The sequence below is a fragment of the Micromys minutus genome, assembly GCF_963924665.1.
Source record: "Micromys minutus genome assembly, chromosome: 1".
Classification (NCBI taxonomy): domain Eukaryota; kingdom Metazoa; phylum Chordata; class Mammalia; order Rodentia; family Muridae; genus Micromys; species Micromys minutus.
In genome coordinates this window covers 78704515-78725031 of record NC_137969.1, presented here as the reverse complement: position 1 = coordinate 78725031, position 20517 = coordinate 78704515, and the positions used below count along the sequence as shown (strand labels likewise).

Genomic DNA, 20517 nt, shown 5'->3' with positions numbered 1-20517 from the left:
TTTTTTGGGGAGGCATCCACCCATTTAGATAACAAACCCCTACGTAAAACCCTTCCTCCTGTTGCTTTCCACTGTGAGCTATGAGCAACTGCAGCCAGGATAGCCCTGAATGCACAGCTTCTTCCCTAAGCGAGCCTCTCCCCAAGATGGTCCATAGCACTGATGTCTTGGTGCCACGCTGGTCATGGATAATATGCCCCTCACTCAGGGAGAGCCAACCTTGGCATCATGTCACCATAACAACACTTGAAATTTTCTTATGTTGTCTTTTTTTTTTTTTTTTTTTTTTTTTTCCATTTTCCACACTAGATAAATTCAACCCTTTTGTATCTTGGTCACTGGTACTTTGGCCCATAGGAGAGTCTCAGAAATATTTTAAATTTGACAACTATAAATATACAAGGTGAAGTATTGTTTCTTAAAGTAAGTGCTATGGACTCACTGAAATCAGAGAAGAATGCTTTGAGTACAAAGGATTCTATTCCAAGGGCTCTGTTGGTCTTGTGATACGTTACAGTACATCAAGAGAGCTGCAAAGGAGAGTAGGGAAGGGGGTGGGACAAAGGGATAAAAGAATATTGGTCACAAACCTTCACTATCTCAAACGGAAAGCGTTCGTGGAAAATGCGGTTGATCTTGGCACCGCCAGAGAGCTCTAACGTGTCTACTTGATCCCCCGACCCTTCGATTCTCTTCTCAAAGTCCACAGCAAACTGTTGGACCATCCTAGAATTAAGAAAGAGAAACAAACCCGAGTTAAGTTGGTTAAAGACACATGGCTCTCCTATCCTTGCTGATATTACTAAGGGAGTAGCTGACTCCTTTCCTGGTGTTCTTAGTGACACCTACTGGTTAAGTTAGCACTGCGCATCGTTCATCTGTGACAAGGCCATTGCAGGAACAGATTTATTTTACACATTTTAACTAGAGTAAATACTTTCAATATCATCCCGTTTAAAGGTGATGTATCCATTTGTGATTATAACATAAAATGGTATTTAAGGAACACTTGGATTTAAAAGGTTCTGTAATAACTCTTAAGTAGAGTAGTTAAGTAAGCCTCTACTCCCGTGACTCACGCCTGCTTACTCCCAGCTCCTGCCACTGAAACATCCACAGCCACACACAACCGCAGCCGCACACCTACATACACATCTACCTACCCGTCACCTCCCCCATATACACAAAGCACAGGCTCCTTTTCTCCCTTCAAGTACGTCACCTCAGTCTGCCCTCTTCATCCTACAACTTTGTGCTGGGTGCTCTAAAAATGGCCAGAACTTCACAAATCATTAAGATACAGCCCCCCCCCCCTTAAGATGCAGCAGTTCATAGGAGTCCCTGGCCTGCATAGTCAACCAAATGCTGGACATGTATTTTCTCTTAGCTGTCTCGGATCAAAACACCTAAAACGTAAACTGCATCAACTGCCTCCCTTCTGGCAGTCTGGAGCCTGCTGATTCTCTCGCCTTGGCTCATTCCCCAGCAAGCCCTTCTTGGATCACCAAGGTACCTATAGGCTTCCATCCCAACTCTAGGATTCTGTCCAGGTCAGACTGTAGGCTGCCACAGCCACAAAAAGCCTACCATCACGGACCCCCCTCCAAACCAGTTCTGGTTTGCTTCTCAATGGGTTCCCACTGTTTGGTTTAACCCATTATGTAGGATTATTTGTGCTGTGGCTTTGGCTGATCTCTTGCTCAACAGCATGCACCATCCAATCCAAACACAAAAAATCTACTGCTCAGTGTCCAAATGTACCATGTCCCTGTGTTCTGTATGCACTTTGTTTGTGTGCACTTTGGAGTGTTTACAGCACCATCAACTCCATCCTGTGCATGGCTAATTTCCTTCTCTTCTCATTACTCAGCTCAAGTATGAATTATTCTGAGAAACCCATCATGCTCAGTGGTCCTCACACCCCCCCCCCATCATCTGCCTCCACCCAGATGAAGAGATCCTCTGCTTCTTCAGCCTTTTTCTAACAACATTCTTATCAGACCACATCACCACTGCTTGCTTCCCTTCAGTCGCTCCCTGGAGGACAAGGCCGTGCACTGTTGGATAACATATAAGAAATGCTTAATAAATATTTGTCCTGTGAATCAATAAACTATCTTAAGCCAACTGCTTAAAATAAAAAAAGAGGGGCAGGGGGAAGTATTCCCATTTGTGATGTCCACTTGGCTTAGAGGTTCTAATTCTGACATACTAGAACTACGACTTTCAAGTTCAAAATCTAGTAGAAAAATACTTACAGATCTCCTGGAGCTTGTATATTTTAACTACTTCAACCCACTGCATCCACTCGATTATGACAATAAAGTAATTACAAATTATTTAGTCATGCTCAAGTATCTGCTGTTTTTAATGGTTTTGTTAAGTGCCTGGAAGGTTGTAGCATAAAACACTAGGAATTTTTACGAACTTCACCTCTGTAAATTCTTCCCATACCCTCCCCTTGGTGGGATTGGAATTGGGATTGGAATAAGATTTCTCTGAATTCACTCTATTCTCTTACCATACTCCTTAAACCTAACATACACCCCTCATAAGTCAGCCTTGAGCATCCCTTCCATCTGGGAATGAATACCTTTCTTCAAATGTGCCTGACTCCTCCTCTGACTCCAACATTCTCTACTTATGTTAAAAAGCATTGGTTAGCATCTAACACCATTCATCATGTATATGCTTGTCTTCACGAGCCTCTTGAGTGCAAGGTGTACGGTCATTGTTGACTGTGAGGTAGGTAATGCAGAGCCAGGTCTGAGTACCGGCCATAGAATGATGGCAGAAAGAGAGAATGAAGAGCCATGTCAGGAAAGACAGGAGAACACACAAAAAGATGAGTTAACAGGCTAGTCAATGACCTAATGGAATCTTCTGCAATCAAGACCCATGAAGTGACGAAGGTAAGGCCTAGTCTTTGCATCTGAGCTTCAGACAGATATAGAGAAATTGATATATGACCTCAATATAAATAAATTTCTTTTTTATATAAGCTGAAGAATTTTTATAAATATTTAATTGAAGGCAAGAAGAAACAAACAGACTTGGATACCATTCTACTATTTAAAAACAAAAACAAAAAAAAAAAAACAATTCACTTTTGTCATGGTATTATTTTCAGTGACAAACAGCATGATGTAGTTAAGATGCCACTGAACCTACGTGATTTTTTTGAAATCTCTTTTACCAGAAACTGACAAGCCACCAGCTCAGCGCCTTTGTGACTTCTGACCAAAGAAAGAAGCATAGAATGTGTTTTAAGGCATCATTTCACATTTGAAGGAGGATTGTGTCTCGCTCCCGCTCTTTCCGAAGATCTGCAGCAGTAGAGTAATGTTAGATCTACGCCTCTCTGACTGCACGATGGAGTTCAGGATGTAGAAGGACACTACAGAAGTTATCAGGTTAGTAAGATCACCCAGGTTTATGAGAAGAAATACATCACCTACACTGATGGGTACAACAGAAAGGTGCTAATGACATCGCTGTCCATGTGGGTGCTCACGCAGGAGGTTGCTATCCCCTGGCAAAAGCTGAACTACAGTGGAAAAAAAAAGTTCCCAGTACAGGAAGCCAAATCTCACTGAGTAGGGAAGAAATAAGTCAAAGACAATGAAGAAACTATTGGGAAGTGTGGTGTCTCAGATGTCCTTGTCACACAGATAAAGACTGGAAAAGCCAAGGAAGATAAGCATGCAGGCTAGTCTCTTCAAAGGAAGGGCAACCTTGCCATTCCACACAGAATGCTGGGAATGCTGGGGAAGGGTTTAGTTTATGAGCTGGGGATCTTTCGCTATCTGTAGGGTCAGGCTTCACCCAAATGTTATGTCTGTTTATGCCATACTTCCCACTGCCCCTAAATCTTGAGAATTGCTTCTCAGTTCATAAAACCCATCCTTATGAGAGCTGTCACTTGTAGTTCCCCACAACTCTACAGCCTACACAGCTTCTGTTATCTAAGGGCCAGGCTGATCCTGACTCCCACGGTCACTGTGTTGACTTCAGTCATTCCCCTCAGACCCTTGGCGTCAACAGTGTTCTTGACTCAACAGAACTCATCTTTATGGGAAAGAATATGTATATGTATGTGTCTGCGCCTGCATATGTGTGTGTATATACACACCTTGAAAAGAGTGTCCATGTAATCATATCTTTGCACACATGGGAGTCAGCTCATTGTCATCAGGAAACTTTTTCCCAAACTTGTGCTGTGCTTAAAAATGATTAAAATAAACTCCCTGGTGTCAGGCTCCCAAAGTCTGGTGCAACATCGCTAAATAAGTCAGATGGGACCAAGTTTAATCCTTGAGTCTCCTCACTGCCAGCCATGAAGCTTGCAGGAACACACACAGTGAAGATGCAGGAAGAAAGAAATATTACATACTAAAGAGGGGGTGAATGAAAAACAAAGGAATTAAATTTTGCTTTGGGGTGCAAGAAATAAAGATGTCACAAAATCATCCAGGGAAATGGTTTAGTTGCTAAAATGTTTCCATACAAGTATGAGGAACTGAATTCAGATCCCCGGCACCTACATAAAATGCCAGGCCCAGTACCATGCACCTACAATCTCACTATTGGATCTGGGAAGACAGGAGTCTCTCTTGGGCTCGTTAGCTAGTCTAGCTAAATTGATGAATCCTAGTTCAGTGAAAGATACTGTCTCAAAAAATAAAGTACAAAAATTAAAAAAGACATCCAATGTTAACCTCTGACCTGCACCACACACACATACATACACACACACACACACACACACACACACACACACACACACACTTCATTCATGCCCACAATGCATATGCATGTATGTGTGTGTGTGATATGAATGAAACAATACACACACAAATTAATTAGTTAATTAATTAATAGTACTTTGAGATATTAACTATCATCATAGATGGATCACTTAGTGTGGAGGAATGTTAGATCTTCCAGTTGAGACAGACCTAGTGCAAGTTGATGCACATGAATGAAGAGACAAGTGGGGTATCAGGGGTCAAAGGAGAGATTAGAGGAGCCAGTGTTCTCTAGCAACTCTGCTACCATATTTTTAAATACCCCAAGGATAAAGGAGGGGTGGGAAGATCGTGAAGATGGACAGATCATGAAGGCATAAAAGCCCTGCTTGAGTTTTTAATGCTCGAAGTTTAAACAGCCATATTAAAATCATTACCAGAAAGGGGAAAGAAATTGAAATGCAATCGCTTTTAAGTAAGCCTTCCAGTCTCCTGAGATATACACAGGGACAAATCATGTGAAAATTAGACATAAAGATAATAAAGCAACATCTATAGATTTCATTATAAAATGTAAAAGATATGTTCATCTCAACCGACTTCTGAGGCTAAGGGAGAAAAGCCCTGCTGAGTTATAACACCGCTGGTTACGCTCCCTGGCTGAGTCCATGGAAATGGACAACTGGATAACTTTATGATAACAATAAAATCAGCACGTGTTCCTTGAGAAAACATAATCATTCAAGGGTCACTGTATCACACACAGAACCTCAGCTATGCTTCTCGCTGCTTCCAGAGAGCAACGTGATGAGCAAAGGCCAGCCAGGCAAGCAGTTTCAAAACGACAGAGGAAGAGAGAAGTGACCCACTGCAGCAGTGCTTTGGTCTTCCTTGTGGGGTCTTCCGGTTTGAAGTTCTTGAAGGCTTCTACCTCATGTTCTATGGAGAGCAACTGCCCCTGGAGCTTGTTCCTGAAGTTGGGCAGGGTATCTCGGATATGGTTGGTAAGTTGCTAAATAAAACACAGAAAAATTAGACATGTGTATAAGCGGGAAGATCAGCACATGAGGTAAACTTCAGCCTCCATTTCTGCCCCTCATCACCCAAGTACAAACAGGACTTCCTGTCTCTGCTGTGGGCATGTACACTCAGCCATCTTCTTCTGGATCCATAAAGAGCACCCCAGCCTCATTAACACCCAAATTAACTACCCACTTGTTACAGTTTGAATCTGTGATGTCTTCAAATGCCCAAAAGTTTGGTCACCAACCTGTAGGAGTATTGTGAGGTTATTAGAGCATTTAGGACACAGGGCTAGTGGGAAGAAGTTAGACTTCAGGCCCTTGAAGGCCATTGAGACTTTGGTTCTTTCTTCAGCCTTCTCAGCATAGTAAAATCAGGTGACTATGGACTGGACTCTAAAACCAGGAACCAAAATTAGTCTCTTTTTATTGTAAGTTTATTTATTTAGGTTATTTGCTTATATCTGTGAAAGCCAACTAACACACCCAACTTCTCCTACAGATGTCCAGCTCCCTAAAACCAGGTAATGTGGGACTTGGTCTAGTTAACTAGTTACTCACCAAAGATTTCGGTCACCTGTCACAAGCTCTGTTGTGTCACTAAGTTCTCGACTCTTGTTAGCACTTCTTAAAGTTACTGGCCCTGACAAAGACCAAGCTAGCACATTTATTCTCACTTTCCTCTTAACTGGTCTCCCCAATCTTAATTCTACCTGGTCTACAATTAATCTTCTTGCCTGTGATTTGAACGCTCCTTTAAATTCACCAACCTGGCCCTTTTATTATTTTTAACAGGTCTTGTAAACCAATCTCTCAGCTCAGGGTAATAGCAAAAGTTCTTACCTCACACTTGTGAACATTTGAGACCCTGACCACTGTCTGCTTTCCCAACTTCATCTTCTTACAATAATACTCCCCCCTCGACCCCCCCCCCAGCCTCACCATGTCTTCCAGCCATGATGGCGTTCCTCTCAATCCATCAAAAATACCATGCTATGCTCCATTATTCCCATACCAACTGTTATTTGAGACCACAGTACTGAAAAGTTATCCTAATTTCTAACAGAGTGAAGATACTTGAAGTTACAGAGACTGATTATATAGGGAAAAACCCTTCAGTACAAAATCCAGACAAATTTCATTCAACAAGTATCCAATTATGTCCGAACTTAGTGATCACTGGCAACCTGGATAGGTGGCTCGTGCCCTTCAGTTTTTCTACTATTCAAAACCGAGCTTATTTCTAACTTTATATTTCCAAGCATATTGGTAGATTTTCCCTAAGATGGTTTTCAATCTGCTTATAGTTTATGTATGCCAATACAGGTATGGAGGCCGTAACATAGGAAGTGTTACTAGCACTGGCCACACTGGTAGAAGAACACGGTGGCTTTACATGGCCAACTTGTGTAGCTATTTAAAATCTATGGCTGTCTTAAGTCATACAACCAAATACTGCCCCATGGTTTCTAAATGATCATTTCCCTTAATGAAAAAGCATGAGTTTTATGGTAGTCTGTCACATAGCTTAAAAGTATACTGTTGGTCTTTATTTTCTAAAACTTCCTCAGTTGTTTTGCCCAAGTAGTCAAGATACAATATCAGTTACTGTTCCCATAGGCAACATCAGGACATTCATGACTGACTCATTGTCAGACCATGTTCATAAAGGATTCATATAGAAACTGTTACTGTTAGGATATTTGGGACAAAAGCTACTCACAACGTGAGTCAGTGCAATGAAAACTCGGGAAGAAAGCCTGTTTCAATGACTACCCATGTTTGCCAAGATGTTCAACTCCCTTATGGAAAGAAGATATGTAAGTAAGTGTACTGGGTACTTATGGAAATGATGTACGTGATGCACAAAAGAGGGTAGGCTGAATGCCAATTTCAAATCTATTTATTATGAGTGTGTTATTTGGAAAAGATGTTTTAGGTTAGTGGAAATCAATGATTACTTCATCAAGATTTATTGTTTCAATATTTTACATTAAAAAACCAATGAGGATTTAATAAAACCATAAAACAGTTAATGGAAGAATCTAACCTAACCATCACAGCTGGACATTTGAAACAGATTCTAAGAGACTACCTTGTCAGAGCTGTGTGCATTGGACCTGAGATACTGCGCACTGTGAATGAGTGCACGTTCACATGTGTGCTGCCTGTTCCCTGGTTCTAAATCAGAGTGTGGTTTTTCTTTGCTATCAACAATTCTGAGGTGGATTCATTTCAGTGAGGGTGGTAAGTGTGTGGGTCTAAACAAGTAATGTTGAAAACTATTATCAAAAGCAAAGTGAAGTTTACCTGGGTGAAATAAAATTTTATAATAAGAGATGTTCATTCTGGTAATCTATACCTTTCATGATTCCACTTCTGCTTGAAAGAGTAATTTTACCTGATTCAAGACCTTCTGGAGGTGTGGGGTCCCCATACGATCAGCAATGTGTCTATACGCCGGGTGAGAAAGAAAAAATTTCCTTTCTGCTAGCATAGCTGCCTTAATGTCCTTCTTTCCATCTATGTCCTTCTGGCTTCTGTTGACAACCCCCACGTAACCTGAAATGAAACACAAACCCGTGGGGCTTGGCACACTTCCTGCCATTTATTCCAGAGAAACTTCAAGGCTCTCTATCAGCAAAATTAGTTTTAAGGCCTGAAGCCTGTGACTTCATACAACGTTCCATGCAAGACCTTGCTGTTCAGTAAATGCCACTGGTTTGGCTATTGATAGAGTGCTGACATCAACAGAATAATATATCTCACCTTTTAAATCTCTACCCAATCTAAGAAACTATACCTCAACCGTTGTATCATATAGCAGGCAAGTAAATATCAGACTTAAAACAGAACGGTGTGTATTTGTGTAGCCTATGATGAATATTTATAACCTTCCTTTGAGCTCCTTCCTTTCCCTGTTTTCCAATTTCTGTTATTTTAAGACATAGTTCATTTCTTGAAATGTTCTTTAATACAACACTTGGGAGCAGTTGCCATTCCGTATAAAGGAAAGCTGGTAATAAATCACTCCCTTTTAACAGAGGCAGAGGTAAAGCCAAGCCTCCCCATGGCTTGCCAGTCACTTCTCTGCCGTATTATAGAAGGCAGGCCTGGAGAAGCCACAGTACATTACCCCTGCGAAGAGGCAGCAGCTTGTTCTCCAACACATCCCTGGCATCTGTTCCTTCGTCCATGAGATCAAGCTTGGTGATGACGCCAATGGTCCTCAGACCTGTATCACAGACAAACACAACGCTCACTATACAGTTTGCAAAAAGTCTAACCAGTTCTAGGGGTTTCAGTGTCTCAGCACTACACGTAAGGCTCCTAATCCAGGCCCTTGTCATCCCTGTTTCTCTGCAGCTCCCTTGGCTTCCAGTCTGCGGTCACACAAGTCTGCTGATTATCTGTGTGATAAGATGGGTGGGCTTACAAACCCACTTATCTAGGAGATAATTTTCCATCCAAGAAAATCAGACGTATCACAAAAGTACTTCTAAATACAGCCATGTTTCATTTTAATCACAGGGATGTGTTTTGAGAGATGTGTTATGTGTAGAATTCATCACTGCTATGCAATCATCAAAGAATATATTTATGTAAAGTAAGTAGCACAGTGCAGTGTCTCAGTGGGGCTCCTGGTGTAAGCCAGAGATACAACTATCTTGAGATGTGAGACGCAGCCAGCTTAAGATGGGATAAGGTTTTATACTTGATGTGTGTGCATGCACATGAGTGTAAGGGTATGCATATTCGTGTGTGTTCATGCATGTGGACATTCAGAAACAACCCCAGGTATTGCGTTCCGGCACCATTAATCCTCCCCTCTTTTTCTCTACTAATAAGCTCTCTTGTTGGCCTAAAACTAAGTAGGCTGTGTTAGTCAGTCTGCAAGTCCCAGGATTGCATTTATCTCTGCTCTCTCAGCACTGGGGTTGTATGCATGTAACTCTATGCCTGGCTTTTTGCATGTGGGCTCTGGAGCTCAAACTCAGGAATGGTAGGGCGAGGTACGCACCCTACCAACTGAGCCATAACCCAGCCCCTCGGTACTTCTTAGGAGGAGAAAGGAAATAGCTTTTAGTAAATAAATCAGTAACATGATCATCTATTTACATGAGCAAGCTTATGTGCATATGTGATTGAATGCATCATAGCCTCCTAACATTGACAGAGAAGTGGGCATATCCATAGCAGTATTCACCACAAACAGAAAGGAGCTGCACTGTGCTGTTTTGAAGGCAATGATGTCACTGGGTCCTGAGAATCTTTAAGTTCCATAATTATCTCATCTCACAAGACCACTTTCATACATATGCATCCCACCATAAATGGAAAAGTTGTCATCTAGCATTGTAACCGTACAAGTTACACACACAAAGCAAAGGGTGAAAGACATCTTCCTTGTTTTTATTAGTATCCTTGCAGTAAAAGAAGTCTTCGGTTTGTAAGGAATCAAACACCACAGAAGCACTCAGATAAAGCAGAGGTGAAATGTGGTCAGAAAATGAGGGCTGATGAATCAAGCAGAAAATATCTTTAAAAACTAAATAAATGCCTATGAAGACACAATGCCTGAACAATTACCCCCGAGAGGAGAGTCCATGCAGAAGTAGACCAGGGTTGAGAAGATCCTATTCAAGGAAAATGTCCCAGAAGTGAAAGGTATGACTTTAGAAGCCGAATGAACCCAGGGAGCGCCCAGCACAAAGAGAGAACATAAGCCATTTGTCACATCAGTGTCAGATCTCAAACCACTAGAAACAGAATGTTCCAGAAACTCTGCCAAATGAGTTTAAAAAGGAAGCCGCGTGGACACGGTTGGGAGTCACAGCCACCTCGGGTTTCCCAGAAGCAAACTGGAAACCCAAAAGCAACAGAGAAGTTGTTTCAAAATTCAGAAGGAAAAAAAATAACCTAGGTTCTAATTTATCAATAAATATGACAGAAGAAAAGTAATTGCACTACAGTCTTGCAAAATCCCAGAATATTTAAGCTTCTTTTATTTTTTAGGTACCTAGTAAAGTGTGTACCTTACAAAACAAGGGGGTGATTTGAAGAAGAAACGAGAACCAGGAGCTGTGAGGTATTGTCAGCATAGTGTTACAATGGAAGGAAGGGTCTCTTGATTCCCCCATCCAGTAACTCAAAGGGCTTTCCGTGCCTGTCACTAAGGTTTTTGTTAGCTAGTCTATAGTTTTGGGGAGGAGCACTATCCCCTCAAATGGCATAATTTTAATTAAATATATGCATACATTATATGTGATTTTAGGCAAATATAGAATAATTCACTATGGTTTTATCAAACATCCTTAGTGTTATTCATTCCTGCTTCTGGGTTTAGGATTAAATTAAATGCATCTCTGTTTAAGTGCATGCAGATATGGGAGAGTGATGTAAGAACTTTTAGGTTTTCTTCCTCCTCACTACAAAGTCAAATAAAAATTCAAAGCTTTTAAATATGGAGAAGTAGCAGAATGAACCTATTATATTAGAGTCAGGGAGGTGAATACCAACCGCAACAGCTACATAGGTTGAGGGGGTACTTCAGGAAACAGGAGACCAGGAATCGGGAGGGAAGGAGTCAAATATAAATATATATGTATATATAATATGCAATATTAATATGTAATATATTAAATGTGTATGTATGTGTATGACTTTAAAGAATATGTATGTATGATTTTAATTTTTCTAAGCTTATCATAAAGCATCTTTTTCCTACTGTATTTCTGAAAAGGCAGCCAAGTCCTGTTTTTAGTGAGGTAGTGTACCAGAAATGGAGAAGAGGCCTTTTTTCTTTTTTTTTCACATTTGGTTCCACAAATAGGCAGCTTAAAATAATCAATGAATGAACTCCTGCTGGCAGAACCAAGGCCTGCATTGATGGACCTCAATAAGCCATTGTCAAAAGAGATTTCAAAGGCTTTCAGGGCATGCCCCTGGGAATTTAAAGACCTGCCTAAAACAAAACACATTGTTGATCCCTGATCCTGTGCCAGTCTCATTAGGAACTCAAAATGAAAACCATGTGAGATACAATCGCACAGGTTGAGGAGGAGTAAGAGGAAAATACACTTGCCTGGGGGTCACCGCCTCTACACGTGGAGGTGGAGTTAGCTAAATCCAACATGGTTCCGTGTTTAATCAGAGTAATTCTTCTGCGCCTCAGTTCTCGGATTCTATAAGTAATAGCTGTGTTCTTTGACAGTTTACTCATGACATCTAGTTCTGCTTGTCTAGAGATGGAACTAAGGGTTGGCTACAAGTCAGAATTCTGGAGATGGGAGTGATTTCCAGATTCGGAAGAGGCATCTTTCATAGTGAGTGAAGAGCTGACTACAGGTTAAGAACACTCCTTACCGTCTTGATAAAACAACAAGTTCAGAGCTGTTAAAATTTTCACCATCGTGTCTCCACTGTGCTTTTCTCCAATACAGAACAGCCACAAGGTTGAGAATCGGTGACCCCGAGCTTGACCTTGAGAAGGCATGGGCATCTCAAAATCCACTACTTAGGAAGTCAGGAGGTTCGGTGCACTGACTTAGAAAGGGACCGCTTGCTCCTTCTCATCTCCAGGCTGTTCATTTCATCAGTAGGAAGCCGAACCTGTCATTGAGAGCCACACACCACCGCTCCCTGCTGTCCAGGACCGAACCTGTCATTGAGAGCCACACACCACCGCTCCCTGCTGTCCAGGACCGGTTGTGAGCCACAACTCTCAAAAGACAGCCTTTCTAAAGAAGTTTTATATGTGCCCTGACTCATCACAAAAAGGGAGAAGATAATGACTCTGGAATCTAGGAGAATAGCCTGGCAGGCAAAGTTCTCAGATCCATCTTTGCATAAACGGGCAAACACAGAAACATTCCTTGCACATCTATCAGATGTAAGGTCCCAGTGAATGATGCAGCCAAATAGTTTTGTCTAGATAGGTTAACAAACAACACTTCTGCTTTACAAGAGCAGACACTTAGAATGGAAGACCTCCTTGTGAGTCAGAGTGGGGAAACCTAGTTTGTGCTTCCATCCTTGGGTGTTAAAGGGAATGTTATTCCTATTCCAGGACAAGAAAGTGTGGTTTTCCAACTGTAGTCCTGACAGATGAATAAACTACAGTTCAGTGTTGAAGCAGAAAAAAGCTAAACACTGCTGGACATACTACACTGTAAAAACCATGAGAGTTCAGAGCAAGACACCTCCACACTATGGGCATGCATATGTGCACATACGTGTGTGTGTGTGTGTGTGTGTGTGTGTGTGTGTGTGTGTGTGTGTATGTATGTGTGAGTTAAGTCATTCATATAGGTGGTGAGCACAGTGTAAATTCCATTTATGAGCCAAATAACTTAATGAAAACACAAAGTTAGCTATTTTCATCAGGATCATACAGAAGTTGAAATACTATTCTAGAGAAGTAGATTCATGACAACATTCTTCCATGCCACCTAGGCTCACTGCCAGTACACGATGATTTATTATTAGGAGGCTGCCATTTCTTCCATTCATGTGTGCTATTAAACATCTAATTAAGAAGTGGAGAGAAACCAGGCCAGCATTATCAGTTGCCGGGAAAGCAATCTGGAACAGAGTGCACAGTTAAATAACAATTAAAAATAGTCATTTAAAAAGGAATACAGAAAGATACGCAGAAAAATTAAGAACATACCTATCAAATTATTTCAGTTTGTGTATGGTTTAGGTTTAGGTGGAGTCAGGGGTGAAATAAATGTAGTTTTTTCTGCTTGGCAATGGTTATCGAATATTTTATTTCTGAAAGTAACCAGTGGTGAATGGGAATGGCTTAACCTTTTTCCCCCCATAAATTTTCCATGAGTTTTGTTTTCTTGTTACTTCTGACTCTGCTGAAAACAGTTCTTTTCATCTTCAAAGTCATCAACTAACATTATTTCATGTGTTACTGAGTAGATGTTCAGGATGAAGTATAAAGCATTGAAAGTCCATGCTGGCGGTAGAGACGCCATGTTGTTCTTGTTCGCTAGAATAGTCCAGAGAAAAAGCCAAGAATTGGGAAACTGTAAGGTCTGAAAAGGAGAGTGGAGAGAAATATAGAAGAAAGAGGGAAGAAGGAGAGAGAAAGAACAAAGAGCAGAGGATTGTTTCAAAAATGGGAACGTCTGCATACAGGGCTTCTTTCACTGAGATGCTTCACTCCACAGCAGAACTGAGATATAGAAGAGGAAACTGATCTGCACCTAAACCTCCTGCTGTGTGTCAGCTACACAGGCTTCCTTCTCCTCCCAGGAACAGGACAACATTTAGCAGCCAAGTCTCATTTACAAGTGAGAAGCAATGTGCCATATGTCAGTCCTGTGGTTAACACCAAGCTAAAGGAATATACACAGAATCAGCATGTGCCACTTTTAGAGTTGGTCCATCTGACCTCTCCCACATCTGTCCCTAAATGTCCATTTGCCTTTTGTCTTGCTGGATAGAGTCCTTACAGATCATGAGGTGGTTAAGTGTGACGAGATGGAAAGAGCCTGGATCTGTGAGTGACAGCGTGGAGAAGGACAACTCATCTAGGACGGCTACACTTACTCCTGGGTCCGACTAATACTGCACATCGCTATGCACACTTCATCTTTGAAGAGAGAGCTGCAGTAATGGACACCTGACATGGATAGGCTGAGAGGCAGAGAAACAATTGCTGCAGGTCAGTTAGGAAGCTCATCTGTACTCTATGATAACTGAAATCTGGATGCCCTTAATGACTTGTAAAAGCTACAGCTGGAAACAACCAGTGTGTTTGCTTGTCTTGAGTGTTCCTTGCCACTGAAACCAAAATATCCCCAAAACACATTAGTCTTACAAGAAATTCATCATCTTGTAAATAGAAATAAGAGATTCCAAAAAAAAAAAAAACTATAAATTTAAGTCTGTTGATCTTTTAAGATCTCACGTGATCTAATAGCTCGAACAATAGAGAAAAACAAAAGTCATTTAAGATTTTTTTTTCAGTAAGCAAATTATCAATAATTTCTGCCTCAAACCATAATAATAATAAAATTCAAACATATCCTTTTTTGGTGAATGCACGATATGTGTCTGTGTATATCTGTACATGTGCATGTGAGTGTGTGTGTGTGTGTGTGTGTGTGTGTGTGTGTGTGTGTGTGTGTGGTGATGTCTGTGGGTGCACAGGTCAGAAAGCATGTACAAGTACATGTAATCACATGCATGTAGAAGTCACATATCTTCCTCCATCACTCTTTACTATATATACCTAGTCAGCCTTATCCAAATATCTCTTGCCCCTACCTCCCATGTGTTGGGAGGTAGACCCACCCAACATTATGTGGGTACCAGGGATCTCATCTCTGGTCCTCATGTGTGCATGTCAGGCACTTTATTCAGGGAGATATATCTTTCCAGCCTTACAAAACTAGACGTGCATTAATGTGAAAACTGTTTCAGACATTGAGCAGCATTTTTCACAGAACTGTGAGAGTGAGAGAAGAAAACCTAAATAACCTTCAACAGCCACTTTCTGCTTGGTGGCACTTTTCAAGCTGTGAACACGTGGATACCATTTAAGGAGACAGCATTAGTCACTCTTAGTTCAGGAAACATGGGCTAGCATGTAAAGACACCTAGACATTAGAATTTGCAGAACAGTGCAAACAGTGCACCAGATAAGAGGAGACAAGAAAAGAAAGAGCTCCAGAAGTTTTCACGGGGGCAGGGTGGTCCCTTCAAGCCTCTGTAAACAGATGCATGCATTAGGTAACAACGCCACATGGCTTGCAGACAAAAGAAAATATCTAGGATGCTCTAAGGCAAACAATTCCTAGAGTTCTTATGGGAATGTGAGTCACTTAAGATCCTACCGGCAAACAGATGGAACATAGAAGGTGGAACATAAGAGGCAGCAGATTGGCCAAACCTCAGGAAACACTGCTACAGACTAAGACTTTGAAAACATGAAAATCATGCAACCCCCACCACCAAACAAACAAACAATCTGATTTTCAGGTAATGTAGCTACTTTCTAAAACTAAGTCCACTGCAGTTTTTAAAGAAAACAATAAAATTCAAAACTCAATAAAGTAAAATTCAAAACATTTAGGGGGTAGGGATATGGCTCAGTGATTAAAAGTGTTTGCTGCTCATGCAGAGGACCCAAGTTTAGGTTCCGGCTCCCTTAACAGACAATTCTGTAAGTCTAGTTCCAAGAGATCTAATACCCTCTTCTGGTTCCATGGGTACCATACTCATGCACTATTCCTATACAAATGCACATAAATGTGCTTTTTAAAACTACATCTTTAAAAAATACCTCACACATAAACTTATATCAGAAGGCTTCTATGCAATTCCAAAATATTTTGAAAATAGGGAATAGGTCTTGAAATAACCATGGGCTATAAAGAAGGCATAAGGAAAGTTTAGAATACAGACAATCCTCAATTTACTATGGTTCAACTTAAAATAATTTTAAAAATATTATTTGTGTACACTTGTATGTATTTAGGCATGTGCACAAATTCTACAATACACATGTGGAGGTCACAGAATAACCTTCAGGAGTCATTTATCTCCTATCTCTATGTGAGTCTCAGGGATCCTGAGGTCATTGGGCTGAGCAACAAGTATGGTAACCCACTGAATCATTTCACCAACCCAGGGATGCTTAGATTCAATGATAGTACAAAACAAGACACAATCACTCATATTCTGAATTTCCCATATTGATCTTTTTCTGCACAAGGCATCCGTGGTACAATATATGATACTAATCAATGACAGAAATCTACAACTCAGTCTCAGAAGTAAACAACTGATTCTTGGCAGTATATTTTGATGCTAAACTATGCTGTTCCATATATTAAGTATATTGATAGCATTTTAAATTTTATGGTATTTTCAACTTGTGCTGGCTTATGAGCACGTAGCTCTATCATATGTGAAGGATCATTTGGATTCTAAACCGAATAAAATAAAAGCTTGCAATATCAAAATGCTTGGTATATTACACTAAAGCTTAGAAGTTTTCAAACACTATCAACAACTAATGAAAGGATAAAAAAATAAACCCACCAATCTAAGCTTCTATCTTAAGAAATTTGAGGGGAAAATTAAATCTAAAGTAAGAAATATAAGTATCATTAACAAAGAATGGAAGTGGATGGAATAGGGTATAAATAAGTAACAAACATAGTCAAATAAATCCAAAGACCCATTTTTTGAAAAGGTCAATTACATTGTTTATTTTTTACTCTTTAACTCAAGTTTTACTGGAGCTCTCAGCCAAAGCAAGAAGGGAAAAATCAAATGTCTGCACTTGTGAAGAAAAGGAGGGGTTGTTTGTTTGATTAAATGAAAGAAAAATTTCACAGAGAACATGATACTATATGTAGAATATTTAAAAGAACCAACAAAATCTATGAGAGCCAAACAACTAGGTGTCTTAAGATCACAGTTTCCAAAAATAAGACCAAGACACACAAAAAAACTTATATACTGTGTTTATACTAGCGATCAAAAGATAGAAAATACTATGGATATGTAGATTGTCTGGAAGCTGTTTGTATTTTAATGTTAATTCCACTTTCCCAAGAAAGGCTGCCTAGTCATGAGACTCCAACTGAGCCTTCCCATTTTAATTAGTAAAATAAAGAAAAGCCAGTGACTGGGCAGGGCGAAAGGGGTGGAGAGAAGGGAGGTCTAAGTGGTCAAAGGATGAGAGGTCAGAGGAGGTCAGACGACAGAGGGGGAAGATCATGGCAACATGGAGTTTCCCAAGGACCAGCTAGACCCAGGTGATATTTATTGGTATTAAAAACCTATGAACATTAAGGATTTTATAGATCTAGCATCTTATATGAAGGGCAGTTTGTATCTTTGTCTATTTCATGCAATTTTGTTGTGCAGAGGGTTTGTGGATTGAGAGCTGAATATATAAACCTGTATGAAAGGCTATTGGGCTATAGAGTTGTGTTTGTGTGGGATTTTGGTGTAGAGAAACACCCCGGGACAGAGGCAGAGAATAGGCTGTGGGAAACCACCAGGGAAGGGAGTTGCGTCGACAAGTTGGGCTGTGGTGGTGCCTCAGACCGGGCGCCAGAGGAGCGTGTGGTTCCGAACTAGATTCGGGCCTACGTGAGACTTCAGGGCCGGTAAAGAGACAAACCGCTTTTTATTTTTTAATATTTACTGCTACATGGATATACCTAATAAATTTTATATGGAAATTTTAAACTGAAAATTATATGTGATAAAAAGACTTAAATAAGAATGAAAACCACAATTGTTGATTGGAGCATGCAATACTGTTAAGATTATTTTTCCACATTAGTATATAATTGTGCTACCCAATAAAACTTATAATTATAGTAAAAAATGCTCCCCACACATGAGATTTTCTCAGAGACAGCTATTAACCATATGAAACTGGGTTCTGAAATTAGCAATGTGATGGAGGACCTAATTTTGAAATTTTATTTACCTTAAACTAATTAAAATTTTAATAGCTTCATGTGGACAGAGAATAACATATAGGATGGTAGGAGCTATGGAGTTAATGTTATTCCAAACAAAAACCTTGTACATTTTTCGTAGGAACTGAAAAACCTATAGCATATATATATTATAAGTCATAATATATATGTATGTATACATGATGGTTTGCATATGCTTGGCCCATGAAAGTTAGGAGGTATGGCATTGATGAAAGAAGTCTGCCCCTGTGGGGGTGGGCTTTGGACATTTCCTCTTATGTTCAGGCTAGACCTATTATGGAAGAGAGCTTCCTCCTAGTTGCCTGGAAGTCAGTCTCTCCTGGTTACCTTCAATTCAAGATGTAGAACTCTCATTTCCTTTTCCAGCAACAAGTCTGCCTAGACACTACCAGGCATGCTTTCTGCTATTGTGATAATATACTAAATCTCTGAAGCGGTAAGCCAACCCCATTTAAATGTTTACCTTTATAAGCGTTGCTTTGGCCATGGTGTCTGTCCATAGCATGAAAACCAAACCAAGACTATATGTATAGATAGTTGTGATGGTTTGCATATGCTTGGCCCAGGGAGTGGCACTATTAGAAGGTGTGGCCTTGTTGGAGGAAGTGTGTCACTCTGGGGATGGGCTTCCTCCTAGCTGCCTGAAGATACTCAGTCTGTTCCTGGCTTCCTTTGGATGAAGGTGTAAAACTCACAGCTCCTCCTGCACCATGCCTGCCTGGATTCTGCCATGTTCTCACCTTGATGGTAATGGACTGAACCTCTGAACCTATAAGTCAGCCCCAATTAAATGTTGTCATTTATAAGACTTGCCTTGGTCATGGTGTCTGTGCACAGCAATAAAACCCTAACTAGGACAATAGTCTTCCAGGCCTTGCTACAAAGCTCTAGTAAATCACAACAGCATAATGCAGGCATGGGGAGAGCTATACAGACAAATGGAATAATGCGGACAGTTTGGAACTAAAGATGGAATAATGTATCAATAAAATATCAAACATATGCTATATGAATGTGAATATATATACATGTATAATTGGCTTTGGTCAAAGGTATTTGTGTAATTTAATGGAGAAGAGATAATCTGTTTAATATACAAATGATCCCAGAACTGAGTCTCTGCCTTTTCACTGTATACACAACAAACACACACACACACACACACACACACACACACACACGCGCGCGCGCGCGCGCGCGCGCGGATCACAGACCTAAATTTAGGCTAAAACTATAAACCTTTAAACTTATAAAAAGTTATAAACTATATAAAATTTCTAGAGTAAAAGCAAGGAAGAAAAGTTTCTGTAAATGCAGAGATAACTGAAGAACGTGTGCACCACATAAGGAAAACCAGTGAGTTGAACACCAAAATTAAAATGTGTTTTTCTAGAGTTGAGGGTCAAGAACAGTAAGCTACAAAGTGAGAGAACATATTCACAGTATATAATGAAAGATTTCTGGGGGGGGGGGGGGATGTATTTTGAAAAAACCTCATAACTTAATTCTAAGAAGACAACAGTTTAATTTAAAAACAGGCAAAGGGGTTAATAATGGAGCTCAGGGAGAGAGAATTTGCTTAGAAAATGTGTTTTAATCCCCAGCAACATGAAATCAGTAAGAAAGGGAAGGGGAAGAAATAAGGAGACAAAAGGCTCAAACAGACACCTCATAAGACAGTGCATACAAATGACAAACCGTGACACAGAGCGACTGTCGGTGTTACATCATCACCACAAGGCATCCAAGTGATGGCAACTGAAACTAGGGAGCCCTAATATCTGTCAGCATGTGCAGTGTCCAAGACACTCAGCTACTGACACTCGCCATCCATTTAGTTGGGCTCTTCAGATGTTAATGTGTGAACGTGCACAAATTCCTTTCTTGATTGTTTTCCCAAGTGGGATAACATGTGTGAATATAAAAAAAAATGTATGTTGATAGTTATGCCAACTTTATCAGTGATTATTCAAGCCTGGAAATAGCCTGACGCTGTCTTCACAGGTAAGTGCATCTTCAAAACATGGTGCAGACACAGGAAAATGCAAGTCAGCAGTCCAGAAAATATGACTGGCCAAGCCAGCAGCAGTGGAGGAATCTCAAGAGAAAGCCAGGCGTAATGAATGCTCATACAAACAGAGTTCAGCAAAACTCTAGAAAGTACAAACGGACAAAGACAGAAAGCCATTTCCCTGATTTTGTGGGGCCTAGAGTAAGGTGTGCCGGTTGAGGCTAGCTTGGGGAATCTTTGAGGGTGATGGA

General features: G+C 40.5%; 1 protein-coding gene across 6 annotated transcripts in view; it reads right to left on the bottom strand.

The window, feature by feature from the left end:
* DNM3 (dynamin 3) overlaps positions 1 to 20517 on the bottom strand; it is a gene marked incomplete at its 3' end in the record, with an annotated part of 461945 nt that overhangs the window by 308232 nt on the left and 133196 nt on the right. For all 6 annotated transcript variants that reach the window (XM_080942239.1, XM_080942242.1, XM_080942240.1 and 3 more), the window contains exons 5-8: positions 8907 to 9005; positions 8172 to 8332; positions 5618 to 5760; positions 591 to 726 (exon numbers count right to left, since the gene is read on the bottom strand). In XM_080942239.1, coding sequence (XP_080798365.1) covers positions 591 to 726; positions 5618 to 5760; positions 8172 to 8332; positions 8907 to 9005 — 539 coding nt within the window. The remainder of the gene's footprint in view (positions 1 to 590; positions 727 to 5617; positions 5761 to 8171; positions 8333 to 8906; positions 9006 to 20517) is intronic.